Below are 19,140 nucleotides of genomic sequence, written 5' to 3' on the forward strand. Positions count from 1 at the left end.
TAAAGGTGTTGTGTACATGATGGATTGGATGTGGTATGATGTATAGATTTCATATTTTGTATATTAGTTTAGAGAAAGGGCATGCAGCTCTAATTCTCTCTAATTCCATGAGTGAAGTTGTGGGAAGAGCTAATAAAATTTATGCAATTACCAAAGTATTCAATCTATCCATAGTTCATTTAGTGAGTTGGACAACATCTAGAGAGTAAGATGGAAGGACTAGGAGAAAGGCATATCAGGTAAACTATGCAACTGCATGTGATTAACAATAAATGAATTATTGTTGTTCCCATCATTATCTGTAATTGTATCGTTAACGTTCAACAAGTGCATGTAATACCTGACTGCATACACCTCGCTTAATGTGGGTCAGTTATTTTGTTAAGACTTGTTGGACTGTTACCATTTTAATTCATACACCAAATACAGTGGGCTGCTTATGGTGGCTAATGCAATGTTTAACATAGGCTACTACCTTTTTATTAATTAAGGTTTTATAGAAGTTTCATCTTTTGTTATTGCTGGAACTAATGTGACTAACGAAGAGAACAATGGACATGTGAAAACAGTATTATTAGTCAATTCGTCTATAAAATCTGAACCTACGTTATGTGTTGACATGTTCACGTTTCTTCACCTCGGTATTCGATCCCCAACGTTTTTTTTTAATGGCCTGTCTTGAATAATACAGCGGTAGTCAAGAGTTCATACTCCTTGTCGGATGCAGAGGTGATCACCCAAAGAAAGCGTCGTGCTGTTAGCCAGTGTGGTGAGCAAATATTTCGCTTTTTTAGAGGGAGGGGGCGCGCCTCCTGGAAACAGCCTACTTCATCCAGTCCGCGGTGCTACAGTATTGCTAGTCTGTCTGTGGAGTTCAAGCGCGCATCGCCTCCATGTTGGAAAGAACACAGAAAAACAATTCATCGTTTGTCAATATATAACAAATCCAAACCAGGATTACATTGTTGCATGCCTTGACTAAAACGTTGTTATTTAGAAGGGAGAGGCGGAGGTTGTCGATAGTCTAAACCGATGCTGGACTCTTTGTTTTCATTGCCTTGGCAAGGTTGCGAAGTTAGCCAGCTAGCTAGCTAGTCGTAGCTACACTTTCCTTTTTATTTTATTTCGTACGTGTTTATGCGTCAGTATATATGGTATTATTTATATGGTGAACCACAGGGAGCTGCGCTGTGTGATCGGACAACGGTGTTTTTTCGTGTTCAGTCGGTAGTACAGTTTTACCAAGACTGATTGAAAGCTAGCTAGCTACATTTTGTGAAATAAGTTAATAAAAAAGAATAACATCCCGTTTCCATGGACAACACGTCCATAATTACCCAGGTTGCAAACCCAAAGGAGGAGGAGATAATTAATTCAAACCAAGAAAAGGGTAAGAACGAAACATTTTCTCTTAGGAAAAACGTTTGCCATGTTTTCCCATTGGTGCGCAGAGAGTAGTCTTTTAGCTCGCTTGCAGTTGCATTTTTCGAAGTTCCACGGCGTTGCATTGGAATTCCGCTTGCTCCTTCCAAGTGTATTGACAATGGCTTTTAACTAACCATATAGCTAACGTTAGATCATGGGAAGATAACTTTGAACTATAAGCGCGACCTGACTGTCTAGCTCGTGTGGCTGGATGTTGTATTGGTCGGTAGCTAGCTGTATGAACACTAGCCAGCAATGGAACTGTGATTGTTATACAAACGGTCGGTAAACAGACAGGCATCAACACCGATGGCCATCCTCGTAGCTTGCACGCTAACCGTGTCAGATATAGCAACGTGTACCACATTGTCTGGACAGCTATCAATATTAGCTGTGCATTTCGCATATATAGCCTACTTGATATCCGATGCTGTGCGTACCGAAAATTGGCTGGCTGGCTAGCTAGCCAGCTTCTGTGTTGTGTAGCTCACGTTAGAGAACTTTCTTTACAATAAGCAAATTTTAGACCTTAGACGTGTTAACTTGGACGTGATTAAACGGATAGAGTAGCCAGCTGGCTATAAACAGCACTGTATTGTAATTGTGAATGTATCGCTGTGCTGTATTTTTAATAACTAAGATTTAAATAGTCATCTGGATAGCTAGCTAGCTAGTAGCTTGAGGCGAGAAGTCGTGTCTTGGATGGGACCAGCTAGCTACTGATTTTTGTATCTTAAGGGTAATGAGGCTGTGTTTGGTCCTCAGAGTAAATCACTGTGTTACACCATGCATATTCTATCTAGATAGCTATATTTTTACACAGTAGTGAACATTTTTTCTAGCTCGCTACTGTAGCTAACATTCGATACATTTAAGAGTATAAGCGTAGCCAGTTGGCTGTCTGAGCTGCATGAAAGGCTAGCCTGGCTGTTTTCATAGCTTCGCCAAACAGCTGGTTTACATTTACCTATCGATAGCTAACTTAGATAACTTCTAAGTTACATTCCAAGGGCAGATCACTGCCATAGGTCGCTAGCTATGGATGACCATATCGTAGCGAACGTAGCTATCGAACACATTTCAGTGTAGACATTAGAATGACACAAACAAGGATGACAGGTACTATAAAATTCATATTGGACATTACTGGTTACCTATACTGGGTAGCCAGAGGGAGCAAGGTACTGCTCTTTGTTTTTTTTTTCCTGTGAGACGACTGTAGCCAGCTGGTATTGTAGCTGGCTAGCTAGATGGCTATTGGGCAAACTTGCTCGCAACATGGCGCGTCGTCCTCTGCTGTCATTCAGTTTATTAAGCTGTCAGCATCGCGCATACAGTAGCTAGAGGTTTCCCTACAGTGCAAGAAATCGGTCAGGTATCGCGCTGGTGGTTAGGAAACGTGGTTAATTCTGTCTGCTCTTAGTCATGCACAGGTGTAAAAACATCTGCGATTTTAAAAAAATGGTGAGACAAGGCCACCTGTATGGAAAGATGTTTACATACCGTGTATGCTATAACGGTAGATTTAACATAGACATTTATCCAGCTAGCTCCAAGAATAATGAATTTTAATCTGATGACAGCTCATGCGAGCCCACTTTTAGATGAAAACAGACCCAAAATGTAGTCAGTCCACACATCCACAAGTACATGGATTAAATCCCGTTCGTATATTAATTAACCAAACATATCAAGTATATCAATTTAAACACTGATTTGTAAAGCAGTTTTGGGTTCTAAAGGATTGCTTGCTGTCCAACAAGATGATGCTTAAACAGCTAACCCTGGGGGTTCAACATGAAAATTTTGCATGTTTTAGTTGATCTTTCCTTGGATTTTCACTGCACGTAACCACCGGGTTAGAAAGGGGAGCTTTACTTTGAAAGTAACAGTTATAGTGAAATGGGATACACCATGATTTAGTGGGTCTCTTTCTCTTGGTCATGGGGTGCTGCCTCATCACCTAGTGGTGCTTGGGTCGAAATCATGCCCTGTAAGTGCTGTGTTTGTTCTGTTAGGACGCCTTCTTCTATTAATACCCAGTTGTAATTTGACCAATGAAATGCAAACGCATTAGGAAAAATATGCTATTCCTCTGCACGAGGAGTTTCATGTTTCTCAGATTTTAATGGCTTCTTATTTACACTGCCTTGCTTCTTTGTGCTCTGACATCTTTTCCTGTTCATTGGATCTGTGTGCATGAGGGTTCTGCTCTAGTAGACCAGTTTCCAGTGAATTACTTATGAGTGCTTGCACTGTCAGAGTTCTCCAGCACTGTGCAAGAAATTCTCTGCAGATTCACAGGAAACAAAATCAGTCTTCTCTTGTACTTTTCCACATTGGCGCAAAAGTTTTGTGGTTGAATTCAGTTTGAGAAGGGAAGCAGAATTATTCCTTGTCATCATGTCTTGAAAATAAGCAAATCTGACACTGTCCAAACGACGGTTATTATCAGATTGTCACTGTACAACAGGTAGTTCATCTCACTTAATTTTTAAAGTACGTCTTTGCTACATAAGCTTCACTTATATGAGGCAGTTTAACTACATAGTATTTAGTCCATTGTACATCTGAACAGGAAGGCAAAAAATACTTTTTTGTCATGGAATTGCAACATGTTGTCCAGTTGTATTAACATAGGCCTATAAGGTGCTTTGTCTCAGAAACAGGAAAAGGATCTTCTGAAGAGATAATGGGTATGCTGTTGACATGCAGGCTATGAGTTACCAGCAAACTGAAACAATCCATCTGAGTACTGCAGTTATATTGAAAGGAAGTTGCAGTCCTGCTCCAGTGAGACAGAAAGCTTGAGGGGATTTATTGATGAGGAAAGGGTCATTGGCTGTGAAGCTCTCTCAGCTTCCGGGGGCAGTGTTATTCAGGGAGGCCCACAGTGGGGATAGTCTTCTGAATGCCTTCACCAGCCTTTAGCGCTTTCCTTGGCTTTGTGTTGGGGGGGGCGGTGGCTTTCTCCACTATTCCAAATATAACTAGGACAGTGTGAAATCCAAGCAGAGCCATTGAAAAGGGCATGTTCGTCCTTTGATACGTGACTGTATTCACGGGGCAGGTCAGAGGCACGCATTTCATGAGCACCTATGCTGCTGTGTGTGAGAATGGAAGGCCCGAAAAGCTGGATGTGGACTGTAAATGTGTGGTTGTCTGGGTTTCTTGAGTGACTTCACAGGTCTGGAATGAGGGAGGTGTAGTCGACCTTGACAACACAGCTTTCTCGAGAAAGGAGAAGGAGGCCTGAATGCAGTTTGCGAGTAGGCTAATTCTCTGAGCGTCAACAAGTAAACGCTCATGACTTTTCTTGGAGCGGGAGAACATTAAGTTGTCGCTGTTTGAGTGATTCCCTCAGTGCCCAATGTGGTATCCTTATGTTATTTAATTTGGCATGAACTATTTACTAAATTCTCCCTGCTTGATCTGTGTTTGTCAACAGAGCCGCTCTGCAGAAGCCTCACACGCCTGTTTTACAGTGATTAGAGGGAATTAGGGTTGGTAAAGGGGGGAAAAAAACAGCAAAGCAACTAATTCCTGGAGTTCCTTTTCCCCCACAAAATGCCTTGCAGATATTTGTGAGGTTTTTACCAAAATACAAAGTGTAACAGATTTTGCCTTTATTTCGTCTGTTGGCTGGGATGCAGGATGCAACACAATCAGCAGACTCTGTTCGCTTTAGGAAACGGAGCTAATTGATTTGTGCATAGGGATCAACCTATTCGTTGTAATGATTCAGCAATTAACACTTGGGTTGATGGCGAATTTAATGGTTAATTAAAAGTACAAGTGTCATAAACATATTAATTACTGTAATGTGTGTACACTGAGGGCTCTGTTCAGGTCACCCTGATTAATCCCCTCAGGTCTTGTCCATTGTCATCCACAGTGTTGTTGTAACTTGTGTATTTATTGGTATGGTTTTGGTCAACTAGCCAATCCACAATAAGCAGTCATAAAAATGTCATCCTACCTAGCTAGCAACACAGGTGTGACATAAAATGATGAATAGTCTTGTTGCTATCATATCTGGGTAGGCAGATTTGTAACTAATCAGTTATTTTAGCAGCGTAGTGATGTCTGTCTTTCTAACATTTCTCCTCTACAGTGTTGCAAAAAAAGGCGAGATGTGTGTCAGCAGTTTTGTTTATAGCAAGTCAGTAATGTTAGCTAGTTAGCTTTTAGCTAACATTAGAGGATGACTGCATACCTTGTACTGTGTAAATATCACAGCAGTTAAAAGTAGCATACATAATTAGGGGAAATGTAATGAAACTCCCTCAGGTAGTTCTAATGTCTGCTGAGAAAACAAGAAGAGCCTGTCAGTAGCTAGCTTGCATGGTATGTCAGAAGGGAAAAACTGCATGTGCTAGCTAGATGGTTAACAACACTGTTTTGTTGTATAATTTGTTCATTCTTTAAAACGAAAACGGACAACTTTCAAGACAAGCTGAGAGGGTTGTGCCAAAGTGGGTTGGTTTCACCATTTTGGCTTGAAAGAATTAATTGTATGGAGTGTCATTATGAACAGTCCTCTGCTATACATGCAGTATTATGTAATAATAGTGAATTCCGCACCTTCGCTTAGCTAGGGTATTATGTTCTGTTGTATTGTCACAGCGCTCAGATCAGAGCAGCAGAAACCTGTGTGTGTCATTCTCACCACCACTCTTCTCATATTTCACACCAGTGCTGGAGCAAAAGCGAAAAGATACCCCAAAATGAAATGAATTCTGAACGTTTCCAGGGACCGTGATTGTAAAGCTCTTTTCATACTGGGTTTGGGGAAGGCGAAGGGAAAACCTGCCAGACAGAATACCTGAGGGCTGAAAGGCTGTTCCGGCCTCAGAAACGGCTGCCACAAAGGCAGCAAGAAGCAGCCTCGAGTCTGTGAGGGGGAAGAAGCTGTCACAGTGCAGCGATAGTGCAGGGATAGATCAAGGCTCGCGGTGTACGAGTGTGACTGCAAGGTGACGTGCACACTGAGGCTTTCCTTCCCTCCCTACCTGATAGTAGAACTGGACGGTAAATGTGCGGTTTGGCTATGTATGAGTGAAACAGCTGACCGCAATCTGAAAGGCACGTATTTCTTTTTTTTTTTTGTCTTTCTGCTCTTCTGGTGCAGATGGGACACTGTGGTTGTTAGCAACACTATCCCCAGGTAACTGGAAGCCCCTAGAAAGATAGATGGACAATGTCCTTGCCGACACAGCCATCTAATTACAAAGAGATTACGGCCTACTGCACATTCCTCAGGATAAAATGCATACCGCTGCCGTTTGGCGTTTATGGCACAAGATGTTTAAGAGATGCGATTCATCTGTGTTCTAAAAGCTAACATTTTGTCTATGACAAAACACGCACGCATAGTTCTGTCTATGTGTGTTGAATGGTCCTAGGGCTAAAAGTCAGCAATATTTTTTGCTTGTTTTGTGAGTTGCCACCCACTTACTAGCATATTGTGGCCAAGCTTCTCAGCCCTGGCCCCGGAAACCTTTCAGGAATACATGTGCTTGTTTTTGAAATAACGGCTTATTCATTTGCCATTGGTGGAGTTCAGTGCTACAGCACAGTGCTGTGTTTCCACTGTGGATGTTGTAATTTTTCCCATGAACTAAGCTTAATTTAGGCTTGGCTGAACATTTAATGAATCTTGATTTGGGTTTACATTTTCAAAGTTATCTGCTCTAAATCCTCAGTGGGGAAAAATGTGAGTAGTGTCTGTGCTAATTAAAAGAAAAGTTTTCTTTCTTCAACTCATTTTTTTCTGAATTAAAATGTTAATATTTTTAAGGTATTACATTCCAGTTATTATTTTCTCAAATAACTTAAGGGAATGTCATTTCAATTGTTGAATTAGATATGTTTTTCTTGTCTTCATAACAGTTAATTAATTGAACAAACGATTAATGTACTTACCTTGAAAATAAGCCATATTACTAAATCAGGAGTCACAAATAAACAAAAATAAACTGAGTAATGCATTATAGCTTTCTGTTGTACAAGCAAACCTTCGGCCACGTATTTCTTCTGCAAACAGCCATCACGTAACAGCACATAAATATCAGTGTTCAGTTAGTCAAGTAACATCAAATGAAGATCAGCGTTCGGTTAACAGCTGAATGAAACCTAATTAATTGAGCTCAGTGGGGATGCGAAGTATTAGTGATTCCACTGGAGCCAAGGCTGAGAAACGCTGCACTATGGTGCTGTGCTAGACTCCTACTCGGTAACAAATGATTGATAAGCCCTGCTTCCAGTGCCCAGCTCATAAATGCAGGAAAACATGCAATATTAAGCAACAGAGTTGGCACGAGGCGCCGAGCGCACTTCCGCAGTGAAGGGGAGTTGAAGCCGAGCTGTCGGGGGGGGCAACCGAGCTTCATGTGCAGACGGAGCGGAGACGGAAGAGCCGGGGGTGAGCTGGCGCTAGTCCTGAAGTGTCCACCCAGGGCATATCCAGCCTGGCAAAGCCGTCACTGCAAAGCATTGCCTCACCTGCCTTTTAACTGTAAGGGAATATCCCAGCAGATGTTATTCAGACCATAGATGCTTGATTAAAGACTTTGCCTCATTGCTTTGTGTAGCCCAGGCAGAAGGAGATGTTGCTTCGCCGGTGCCCAGGGGGCACAGGCTGTCGGAAGCCCTGTGCTGTATATTTATAAATAATCCCCCATACCTTTTATATCTTTTGTGACTAGAGGCACCATTTTTGGCACCGTCAGCGTCTGATCAGATACTTTAACCATTGCACAGTTGCCATAAGTGTCTCTGCCTGTGGTGAAGGGAGGACCGATTGTCTTTAGCCTTGGAACAGCAGTGGTATGTTAGCTGAGGATGTAGATTCACAACAGCTCCTCAGCCTGGTGGGAAGGGTCATGTGGCTTGGGGGGGCTGCTGCTTTTTTCCACAGTATGCACAGCACATAAATGTGGACATGTAGAGTGTGCTCTGAAGACATTGCTGACGCTCAAAGGAAGTGTGAAGAGAGTAACCTTCTCAACAGGCAGAGAGATGTAAACAGCACTTGTAATGCAAAAGATGGAACAGCACACTTGCACTCAGGCATTAGCACTTGGTATATTATGTCTTTGTGGACGTCATCAGACCATAGTCTGTGCCTGTAGAATATACATAGGCCTACTGGAAATATGAAGCTTGCGCTTCTGAATATTCTAAAATGCTAATACAATAGCAAATTGTTCATTAAAAGTTTGGCACATGGAGGTAGGGGCTCATCACAATCATATGTTCATCAAGGCCTTTATTAGCCGTGTAGTGTAGGCAAGGGCCCCTGCTTTCCTGTGATCACAGAAATCCCAGTGATTGTGGAATTGAACTTTGGAGATTTAAATTCCATTTTTGAATGGAATTGAATTCAAGTTGAATTAGTGGAGTAGTTTGCACAGAAACACAATTTAACAGCACCATAGAGAAACAGAAAGCTATATTGGATCATTTTAACCAAAAAAATAAGGGGGCTGTAGGCCTAGATATTGATAAAAACAGGAATTTAATTTAATAAATTAATTAACTAATTTAATAATTAATTAATTTAATTAATTAATTACATTATTCATTCATTTTATTAATTTAATTTAAGCAGGGATTACTCTGCAGAAACGCGGCCTGTTTGTGCAGATTGTGGTGGGTAGGTGCTGAGTGCTGATGCAATCACTGCGTTTGTTCATGGAATGCTAAATTCCATGGTACTAAGATGCATTTGACTCCTGGTATAACAACAGATGATAGCCATGGGAAGAAGCATTAAGGCAAACGTGAGATTTCCAGAAGACTGGAAGAGGTGCAGGGGAAAAAGTGGAGAAGGCATTGGCCATTTTCAGAAACAGACCTTTTACATACTGCTGCTTATTATCGTTACTGTTTTTTGCCATTGGAGTTAATGTTATGCACTAATATAAAGTCTATAAAAAATGTAGGAAACAAAATGTAGAAATGGAATGTTTTTAGTGGGGCTGATAATATACAATGTCCATATTTAAATGTTTGACAAATAGCATTTAACATCAGATAATTTTGAAAAAGAAGGACTGTTTGATGGAGGGAATCTTACCATCAATATGAGAGAAAATAAACTACTTTTTAAAATTGATGTAATAATTCATTTTTCACCAACTGCACGGTCAGTCTGTAAACTAAATAATCTGTAGCTGCATAATCGCAGGTATAATATCAAATTGTTCAGCTTTAAATGTAATAGTTTTGGCTGCAGAATTTATCAGATCTGTTGACTATGGCATACAGTATGCCTCTCTTTCAGAATGACTGTGTAACTGCCAAAGACAAAATGCTTTCACTTTCTAGTTGGAACCAGATCAACCAGAGCCATTTTCAGCCATTTTGTATTTGCCTCTCCAAAGATCCTTATGATGGTATTTCTAGTTAAAATCCAACACAGGACCTCAGACAGTGTGCAAGAGCAGATAAGAGGAGACTATCAGCTTGAAAGATCACTCCTGACTAATCGCATTGCTTTATTACAGGTAAGCCAAAAGGGTGGTCAGCTTGCTGATATAGGCATCACGTAAAACGAGCCACTTCTGCATCTGACTGACATGATAACCTGTTTTCGGACAAGAACCTGTAAATTCTAAAACGATACCGGCACTCTCTCCCTTCTAATATCCAGGTGGTGCTGGCAGTACTGCTCACGTGGGTAACCCACACAGTCTTTAAAAAGCAGAATCTCCTCTTTATGCCTGTGAGGCAGTGCAGATTGCTGATGTCAGCTTCATCTTTATTTTTCAGCCCTCTAATGGAACAGATTTGAGGTTCCACCTACACACCTGTGGTTGAAATACAGACGTCCCCCCCTTGATTCCCTCCCATTTATCAAAGGCCCCGAGATTAGTGTGTGTTTGTCAGCGGGGCGAATTTGCATTTTGAAATTAAAGGCGCAATCGAAGCCCCTCGTTAATCAATCTCCGGTCACGCCGCTGTATGTCTGCCCACCCAGCATACCATACCTGCACTCCGCGCCTCTGCTTGAGCTCTGCTATTTAAAAACTAAGGCACGAGTAACGCGGCCGGGCTCTGTGAAGCCTCTCACTTCCCATTTCATGTGTTACTAAATTAAAATGACTTAATATCAGAGCCCTCGTGTTACAAAGAGGTATTAGCAGAGCAAAGGCGGCCATGACGGGTTTGAGAAGCTGAATCTCTGAACTGGGGTCTCTAAAAATCAGACCCCCGTGCCAATCACAGAAAGAGCTGGGACGATGGCAGCCACTTCCCGCCCCGACGCCTCTGTAAACCGTCAGGCCCCGAGGAAGCTGTAGCGGAGTGAGTCATGAGAGAGGATTCCAGCATCTCAGGCTGCAGCTGAGACCGGATTGATGAAACGGGGAGTTCCTTGTGGTGAAATCCTACTCCTAGAAAGCGGGCCCTGCAGACGGACTGTCAGGACCGGTGGACTTCTCACCTGCTGGCTGTGAGCTCTGACTGCCCGCTGAATATTTCAAAGGCCCACGGAGCTATTTTAGGGACCCTATCAAGTTCAATGTCAGTACATGACCACTTGAGATGGGAAGCCCATGATGGAGGAACAGCCATGTTCTCTTTCATTAATGCTCTGATGGCTGAGTTTAACGGGAATGATAAAATGAGGGAGAGAAGACTGAGGAGACTTTCCTATCATTCATATCTTGTGATGCTTGGAACGTGAAGCTGTGTTGGCACTCGTAATTAAATCTTGTGTAAGTGTTCGTTTCCACCCTGCGTTAGTTGGCAGGTTACTAGGATTACATCACAGCATTGGCGACGAGGATACGAGGACTTAAAATCTTCACTGCTGCGGTCTTGCGTGTGGTCCTGTGCTTCAGAGTGTCATGTGGTCCTCTCACTGGCCCAGCTAGTGTTGTGGAGGGAATTTAAACCCATGTTGTCTCCAGAACAGAAAGTCCCGTAGACTGCCCTGCTCATGTTCGGCTTTTGCACTGGTGTCCTAGAAACAAGTGAGAAAATGAACTCTCAAATCAATTCATTTCTGGCTGTTGTAAAACGGGTCACAACAAGGCTCAGCTTTCACAACAAAATCCTTTAGTGGACATTCTCCTATTGCTGGATTAGGTGTTAGATGTACTAGGGGGATGATATTTGTACACTGACTGCTGTTATTAGAAAGTCGCTCCCTGTTGTGCAAAAGCTGCGCATTTTCATTGAGGGAAAGGTGCCTAGCTTGTTGGTACGTTTTTAAGTGGAATATAAGAGGAGCAACCGTGCATTTACAATAGCACAAAATTTGTTAGGGATAATAACTTCAATTTCAAACGACTAGCAACACCTTGATTTAAAATTTTGCCTCATTAAGCTTGCCAGATGTGGCCATTTTCTTCTCTGCAGACTTCGCACCTTTGTATTAGGGAGAAAACTCCCCAGACAGCTTTGCTTTAATAACTCTAAGTCATGCAGGTATCATTGGATGAGCAGAAGTTTACTGTAATCAGATTGGTACAGCTCTGAGCATGTCTGCCTACTCTTGCAAAATGCATGTTGACAGACTGTTAAAGGCTGCTTGGCTCTTCTTGGCTGAATCAGATCAGCACAAAATCAGCCATAGATTTTGCTTTTCATTATTTGCTAAGCAGACACCTTTGTTGAGGGTGATTTACACAGCTTACATTTTACATATTTTCCATGTTCATTTATACAGTTGGGTATTTACTTAAGCAGTTAGGGTTAAGTACATTGCTTAAGTGTACAATAGCAGTGGCCCACCGTGGAGCTGGGTGTAAAAACCAGTCTCCCTAACTACCACATCACATAGCTGGCCTTCAAGATGCAGGAGTACAGTTGGCCCGATTTTGAAAACTCAAGTGGATTTCAAGTTTCAATGATTTTCAGGGCATGAAGAATAAGGTGATTACCAGTTGCTTCATGTTCTAATCAGCCATTCAAGCATTTGTAACCATTCAGCCCATTTAAACAGAGGAAGATACATTTTTTTGCATTGTTGTCAGATTGATTTAGGTCTTGTATGTAACAAGCCGATATGCGGAATGTCAGAAATTCAGGTAGATATTACATTTTTTGGTCTTGAATATGCAGTTGTAAAGACTTAGAGGGAAAACTGAAACAAAGTTTTAGTAGCCAACCTAGAAAGTTAATAATGCTATTTTTGCTTTCTTAAGCAGTGTAGTGCTTGTCGGCTATTACACATTGCCATCATTATATTGCTTATATTTGGTTTCTTGTAAAATTTTGTATTGTATTTTGTATGTCTGTGTTTCAGCATTACTGGTTCCAATTCTCAGATCAAATGTTTGTTGCATGCTTCCACTGCAGAATTTAAATGAAGAATTTGAGCGCAGCGACTCTCGAGCCTTGAAATTTTGTGGCATACATGAACATCAAACCACAGTTCAGTGCAGATGCAGACCGAGGGAGGGCAACTTCAGTTCAAAAGGAGGGTTTTCCAATCTCATTCTGGGCTCTGTACATTGAGCAGAAAGCTCTCCTTAATTATTGATACTCTCTTATCTTGAGGTGTTCCAGATTACGTTTTTTCCGGGGCAGATGAAAATTTCAAGTTGTTGTTGTCTTATTCTGACGCATCTAATCTTGTGCACGTTACGTCCCGCCCTGTAAACACCACGCTCAGGCCCAGGGCGCGACACTCAAGAAAAGCATCACCTGACCAGGCCAGAGGTGCAGTTCAGCTCAGGTTCGCTGAAGGGAAACTCAATCTCCAAACTTCATCACACACAATAGGCCTCGGAGCCCTCTTGTCTATCATATTTCACTTTGAGACATTTTTGGCCCGTGCTTAAATCGGGAACACTCTGCGTTGGAGGCTGGTTTTGAGGCTCTGTTCACCCTTTCATAAAAGGATGGGAGTGTTATTTCAAACAGACAAAAGGTGTGACAGGTCTGGATGGAAAGGTCAGTGTGTGTGATTGCCACTTGTGCAGTTCCTCTGTGGTTTATTCTTTCTGGAGCTTACCAGCTACAGCCGTGATATTTAATAGACACCAGAGACGCGCTAGTATTATCACTGGAATCATGGATAACCTCAGTGATAACTTTAGCACATGATGACAGATGCTAAAATGGACACGCTGTCTGTGTGTGCTTGCCACCACACGTAAAGTTATTTCAGGAGAAACTGAACTCTTCTCCGACCCCTCCCCTCCCCCCCCGCCCACCCCCCCGAATCTGTTACAGTAGCTTTGGGTTTCCAGATTACTACTGCGTCGTGTGTTGTAAAACTCAACTGTTTGCATTTCAGCTTCAAAGGCAGAATTCATTTACAATGACAGTCCCTCCCCAGGGACAAAGTAAAGGGTGTTACCCAGACAGCTCAACGGTATGTTTTTCTGAAGTCATCGTTTCCTCAGAGCACTGCCAAATGAAGCATTTCATTGCATTCAGCACGGTGTTACCCTCCAAGTTCAGTATTGATCATGCCACTCTGTGTAGCACTTGACTTCTCACAGCATGAATCAAGAAAGGATTCTTGGTAATTCGTTTGACGGCACCTACAAATGCTGCCCTAATATTCAAGGAGACATATGGTCAAAATGCAAATTTGTATGAATTGTATGATATGTGCCAGGGACTTCCTTGCATGATTGGGACTTCCAGACTGTGTCTAGTAAGCTTAGAGCCTGTTCTTTCTTCAGCCAGTGACACACATCAGCCTTATCTCCAGCCCGTTCTTCTCATTAGAGTGATTGGAGAAACGCGAAACCTTTTGGGAAAAGCTACTTTTCCACAAATGGCTCTCTGAAATCGAGATATCGATAGGTATCGAGAACAATGTAGAGAAATGTTTTGCGAGTCTGTCAAGAGTCGTGTGTGGGTGGTGATATTTCCTAGGATGCAAATTGGAATGCTTAATTGTGTAGGTCAGTGCTTGATACCTATCCTGAAACAACAGCCTAGGCTATATTAAAAAAATCTGTGTAACTCTTAAGAATGGGCTGAAGCCTTTTAAATTCATTCTTGCCTAATAATTGCACCCAGGACTGTGTTCGTAAGAGAGCCATGACTGACCCACAGGGAAAAAAAGGGTGACAAACTACTGGATCAAAGACAGTTGATTCTTGATTCCGTGTGCCAATGCTAGCCATGCGTGAAAAGCTGTACCCAGTCTGGTGTTAGGGACCAAATAATGAGAAGATCTCCATCCTTTATGTTTGAGTTAATACTACAAATGTGTACCCCTGTCTAACCGCTGATGTCATTACATTACTTTACATTATTGGCATTTAGCAGATGCCCTTATCCACCGCGACTTATATCCCTTACAGTTTTTTTTTTTTTAACAATGTTAACCATTTATACAGCTGGATATTTACTGTGGCAATTCTGGGTTAAGTACCTTGCAGTACCCCAGTGGGGAATCGAACCCGGCAACGTTTCGGTTACAAGTCCTGCTCTTTAACCACTATGCTACACCGGTGTCAACAGATAAGCATGTACAGGCACACACAGGCGAGCAGTTAGTCAGGTGGGGGGTGGTGGGAAGAGCAGCTGCCACCATCCCAGCTCCTTCACCCACTTTGCCACCTCACGGCACCGACACTGAGGCCGATCAGCGACCGCAGGGAGCTTCCCCCACCTGCTGAACTGCTCATGCACACTTTAATGATGTCGCATGAGTCACAGCATTCGGCCGGCTAACATCGGATCGCCCAAGTTTTTAATTTTGATGAAAAAATCTAAACATGAAAACTGTTGAATGTACTTTTTATATGCCTTACTCACTAGCCGAGGCATTTTTATAGACATTTTCACAGATTTTAAATGTCTCGCCATCGGAGTGAAATATCCGAGTTTGCTGTATGATTCACTCATCGGTGCAGCTTAGGATACTGTCTGTGTGAGTTACAGTGATTTATTTGGCTAGTGCTTGAAATATTAATGCAAACTGAATCAGCCATGATCTGCCTTTTCCTAAATGGAAGGGATTTCTTTTGTGGTTCAATAAAAAAAATAGGTGTATACTGCAAGATTAGGATTTAATATGACTGTTTTGTTTATTGGATGTCCTCCCTCTAGAGTCTCTTACATAACAGTTGCATGATAACATTTTTTGTTTATAAACTAATGTAGCAGAGTTAATAATATAATATTAATGATAATATTTTTTATCTGATTTGTTCGTTTGTTAAAATTTTCTTTGTTTTTTTCCTGTAATGCGCTAGGTGAAGTGTTGTTCTGTTCTCTTTTGGTATATATTCAACAGAATCAGAATTCATTAGAATTTAAATGACTGAATTGCTTCCCAGTGTAAACAGATACAATGGAGCGACATTGAAGTGAAGCAATAGATCCAATATGTGCAATAGCTAGATTGTATAATCATTCTGAATTTCAATATGTTTTATTGTATGATAAATTCTTGACAAGATATATTGCATCAAATTCAGATCTGGAACATGTTGCTGCTATTAGGTTTCTGCGTCTGTTCCTACTGACTGCGGTAAAGCTACTGTTCTAAAAGTGAAAATGTCATGTTTGAACATACCGTATGTAGGTCAGCTGTCGGTAGTAGTAGCTCCATACTACATAATCTGTGTTTGTGTTAGTGGAAATTTTAATATGAAGGAACGGGCCCGGTGATGATTAACACGACAGTTTGTGAATTTGTAAACTGACGGTGTGAATGTGAATGTTGTTTTTGCCGTGACGTAAATTGATGAGCGTCTTATGCGGGCGCGTAAAAGGAAAAACTGCCTGCTCGAATTCCATCGGTATCTTTACTTTTTACGTTGCTTTTTGAGGGTGTACCATTGCTTTACTTCCCCGTGTGCTTGTCAAGATCATGTCTGAGGAGCCTGCGCTTATGTCCTCCCCATGGGAGTCTTCACAAAGGACAACTGAACCAGTCCACTCATCTCAATGTCGCACCCTTCACTGCATTGCGCCTGTTGGCCTTGCAGGGCTGACCCAAACACCGGTAGGCAACGATGCAGTAACATCCTCTGAGCAGCACAGAGAGGTGTTCTGAGCTCAGCCCTAACGACAAGCAAAAGTGGAAGGTGTTGCTGATGTGATAAGTTGCATTCTGCACAAAGACGGTGGGATCGTACTTTAGCTCCATCGGCTTGGGCAGAGTGAAGATGCTGTGAACCGTGGCCCCTCTGCACATCAGTAAGTCATGGAATGAAGTGCGGGTTTCTCGTTTTCCTCAGCCCTTCTCCTACCGTCCTACGCTGTTCTCGCCGAACCCGAGTGGGAATGGACTGCGGCCTTTTTTTCATGTGGTCCACGTAAATATCAGATTAAGAAAGAGGCTTGACGCTATTGGGCTATCAGCGGACGATCTTAAAAGGAAGTGGAACTAGCTGGAGAGTACTGTGCTGTGCTGATCTCGTTTTAGTCCGGGTCAGTGTGGCGAGGGTAAATGGGGAAGTCTATAAACGAGGGAGCCATCCCGAAATGTCAAAGCGGCATCATCACACTATTAATACTGCGGACATATTACAGTTCAGATCATGGTACAAATTCCCATTCCCGTATATTTTCAGCCGTCTTTTGAATTTTTAAGTTCATGCCAGCCTAATTTGCTGAGCGCTTGCTAATAAATTAATCCTCTGAATTTCAGTAATGAGTCTAATGCCAGCGTTCAGCCACACTGAATCCCGCTTTTGTACAGATCATTATTCGTGACGCTCAGCTGCTGATTTGCCATCATCGAGACTGAGCCCTAAATTTTAATGCCAGTAGCGTGTAGACAACAAATGTCAATATTTGCAAGAAACGGAGGAATACTTGGACTGCAGAAAAGTGCTGACAGTTGATTGAGAATGTAAATTAAGGTATGCGTTTGTGTTTCAGGGGTATTTCCCTCTGCGCAGGTTACAAACTGGAGCTGTTGAGGGATTTTGAATGATACAGGAGCCCAGCAGCAGTGGCTGTACGGGCCCACTCCCTGTTGATAATGGGGATTCAGTGCTGAGCTTGGGGAGCAGTGATGTGTGTGCGCCTCTGACGAATGACTCATTCTTGCCCTGGCACAAGGCAGATTATTATGGGGACAGTACGGGCACAGTAATCTCTCACACATCCTTCCGCAGAATTCTTCACCAGCTAATGCACCCAGCTAGCGGTCAAAGCCCTGATGAGCTCCCGTTTGCTAGCTAGAGCTTCTCCCTCGTGACAGTTCCCGCTGCCTGTGATGTCCTGGGCTTTGGCGTTGCTTTGTAGAATTAGCGCCCGCATCATTTTTCTGCAGGCATTTTTGTTGTTGCATCAATGCATTGAGCAGATGTTTTTTTTTTTTTTTTTTGTGCACATAATTGATTTATGTCCACTGTTCCATAATGTAGTTTGTTGCACTTTTTCTTTGATGTGTTGTAAACATACTGCATATACTGCTACTGAACAGTATTTAATATGAACAGTTTCACGCAATTAGAAGTGGTGATTGGCACAGTTGTTAGTCTTATCTGACAGGAATCTATTGTATTTAATGCCTTTTTTGATCATGACATTAGGTAACGGCTACTAAATCAGTCATGATGTTCACTTGCCAAGTTGCTCCCCACAATACTAATGTGCTTACAGCGTTTACCAGTAGAGGGTGAAATGCTCAGCAGAGTAGTCACGGCCACTGAACAACACCTCTTCAGTTCTTCTTTCTAGACAAATCTGCGTGTCGTTTAGTTGATGCAGAGTAAAAATAATTCCTGTCAAACTGCAGTTTCAACACACCTTTGTTCAAATCAACAAAGATTTTTAGCAGAGTTACATACAGCTTTTACAGTTAACTTGGTTTGTGACTCAGACACAGTACACAGTACCTCTTATACCCAGTGGGTTTCCCCAGCATGTCCCTCGGCACCAGCTATATTACCTTGCTAAACTGGTGCAATCCATGGCAAGGACAGCATTCGCGCACACTCGATTTACTGAAAAAACAAGCTCCGCCGAGCCCTTAAACACTCCGCAGGCGTAACAGAGAGCACGTATGTGAGAGAAAAATGTTTTTGATCCGAAAGACGAGCTGCATTATTCATCTCTGCTTCCCGATTCCAGCATGAGATTCCCCCAGTCGGAGCGGAAGCACACCGAGGACAGTGCATCTGCTGCAAGGGAGCCGTGCTGTGTTACAGCTTATCAGTTTGCACAGCGTAATGTACAGGATGGAGCCGTGGAGTCAGGCGCTACTTCCCCTCCATTTATATTTAACATTCGCTGCTCTGCTCCCGTCTGCAAACATTTAGACTGGGGCAACACTGGTGACCTTTACTTCGCTGCATTCAGACAGTTCAGGAAGGGAAAAGAAGAATAATCTCATGAAGGCTTTTAGCAGCCGTTCACCGTTAAGAGAACTGGAGCAGACTCTTTTCAATATAATAAATGAGTTGCACGGTATGAATGGACATCTACTGTTCCATTTATAAGTTTAATTTAATTTTGTTGCAAGTTTTGCTTTGTAACACGGTGGAGATGCCAGACTTCATATTGGTACTCTACCCTCGTGCAAAAACCTGTTTGTTTGTCCCCCTCATATATATGAGAACTTGGATTAAATTGGAAGAGATTAACTCTGTCCTAAGCCAAGGTTGACCAGGTTTTCATTTGTAATATGCACACTATTCTTTGGTGTATTACTCTTTGTAGATTACGTTTTAGAATCTTAACTATTTTTGTGCAACAGTGTGTGTCAGCTCTTATAGAAGTGCTACAAATGCAGTCATACGAAACCCACTACTTAATTAGTGTGCTTTCTTTCATAGA

At 42.2% G+C, this 19,140-nt stretch overlaps 1 protein-coding gene across 2 annotated transcripts in view; it reads left to right on the forward strand.

The window, feature by feature from the left end:
- The first annotated feature begins 875 nt into the window (after window positions 1–875).
- The window catches only part of ctdspla (CTD (carboxy-terminal domain, RNA polymerase II, polypeptide A) small phosphatase-like a), a 53,305-nt gene continuing 35,040 nt past the window's right edge, over window positions 876–19,140 (forward strand). For both annotated transcript variants that reach the window (XM_036521150.1, XM_036521151.1), the window contains exon 1: window positions 876–1,390. In XM_036521150.1, the coding sequence (XP_036377043.1) occupies window positions 1,315–1,390 (76 nt within the window). In that variant the 5' untranslated portion in view covers window positions 876–1,314. The remainder of the gene's footprint in view (window positions 1,391–19,140) is intronic.

Source organism: Megalops cyprinoides, chromosome 2 (genome assembly GCF_013368585.1).
Source record: "Megalops cyprinoides isolate fMegCyp1 chromosome 2, fMegCyp1.pri, whole genome shotgun sequence".
In the NCBI taxonomy this organism is placed as follows: domain Eukaryota; kingdom Metazoa; phylum Chordata; class Actinopteri; order Elopiformes; family Megalopidae; genus Megalops; species Megalops cyprinoides.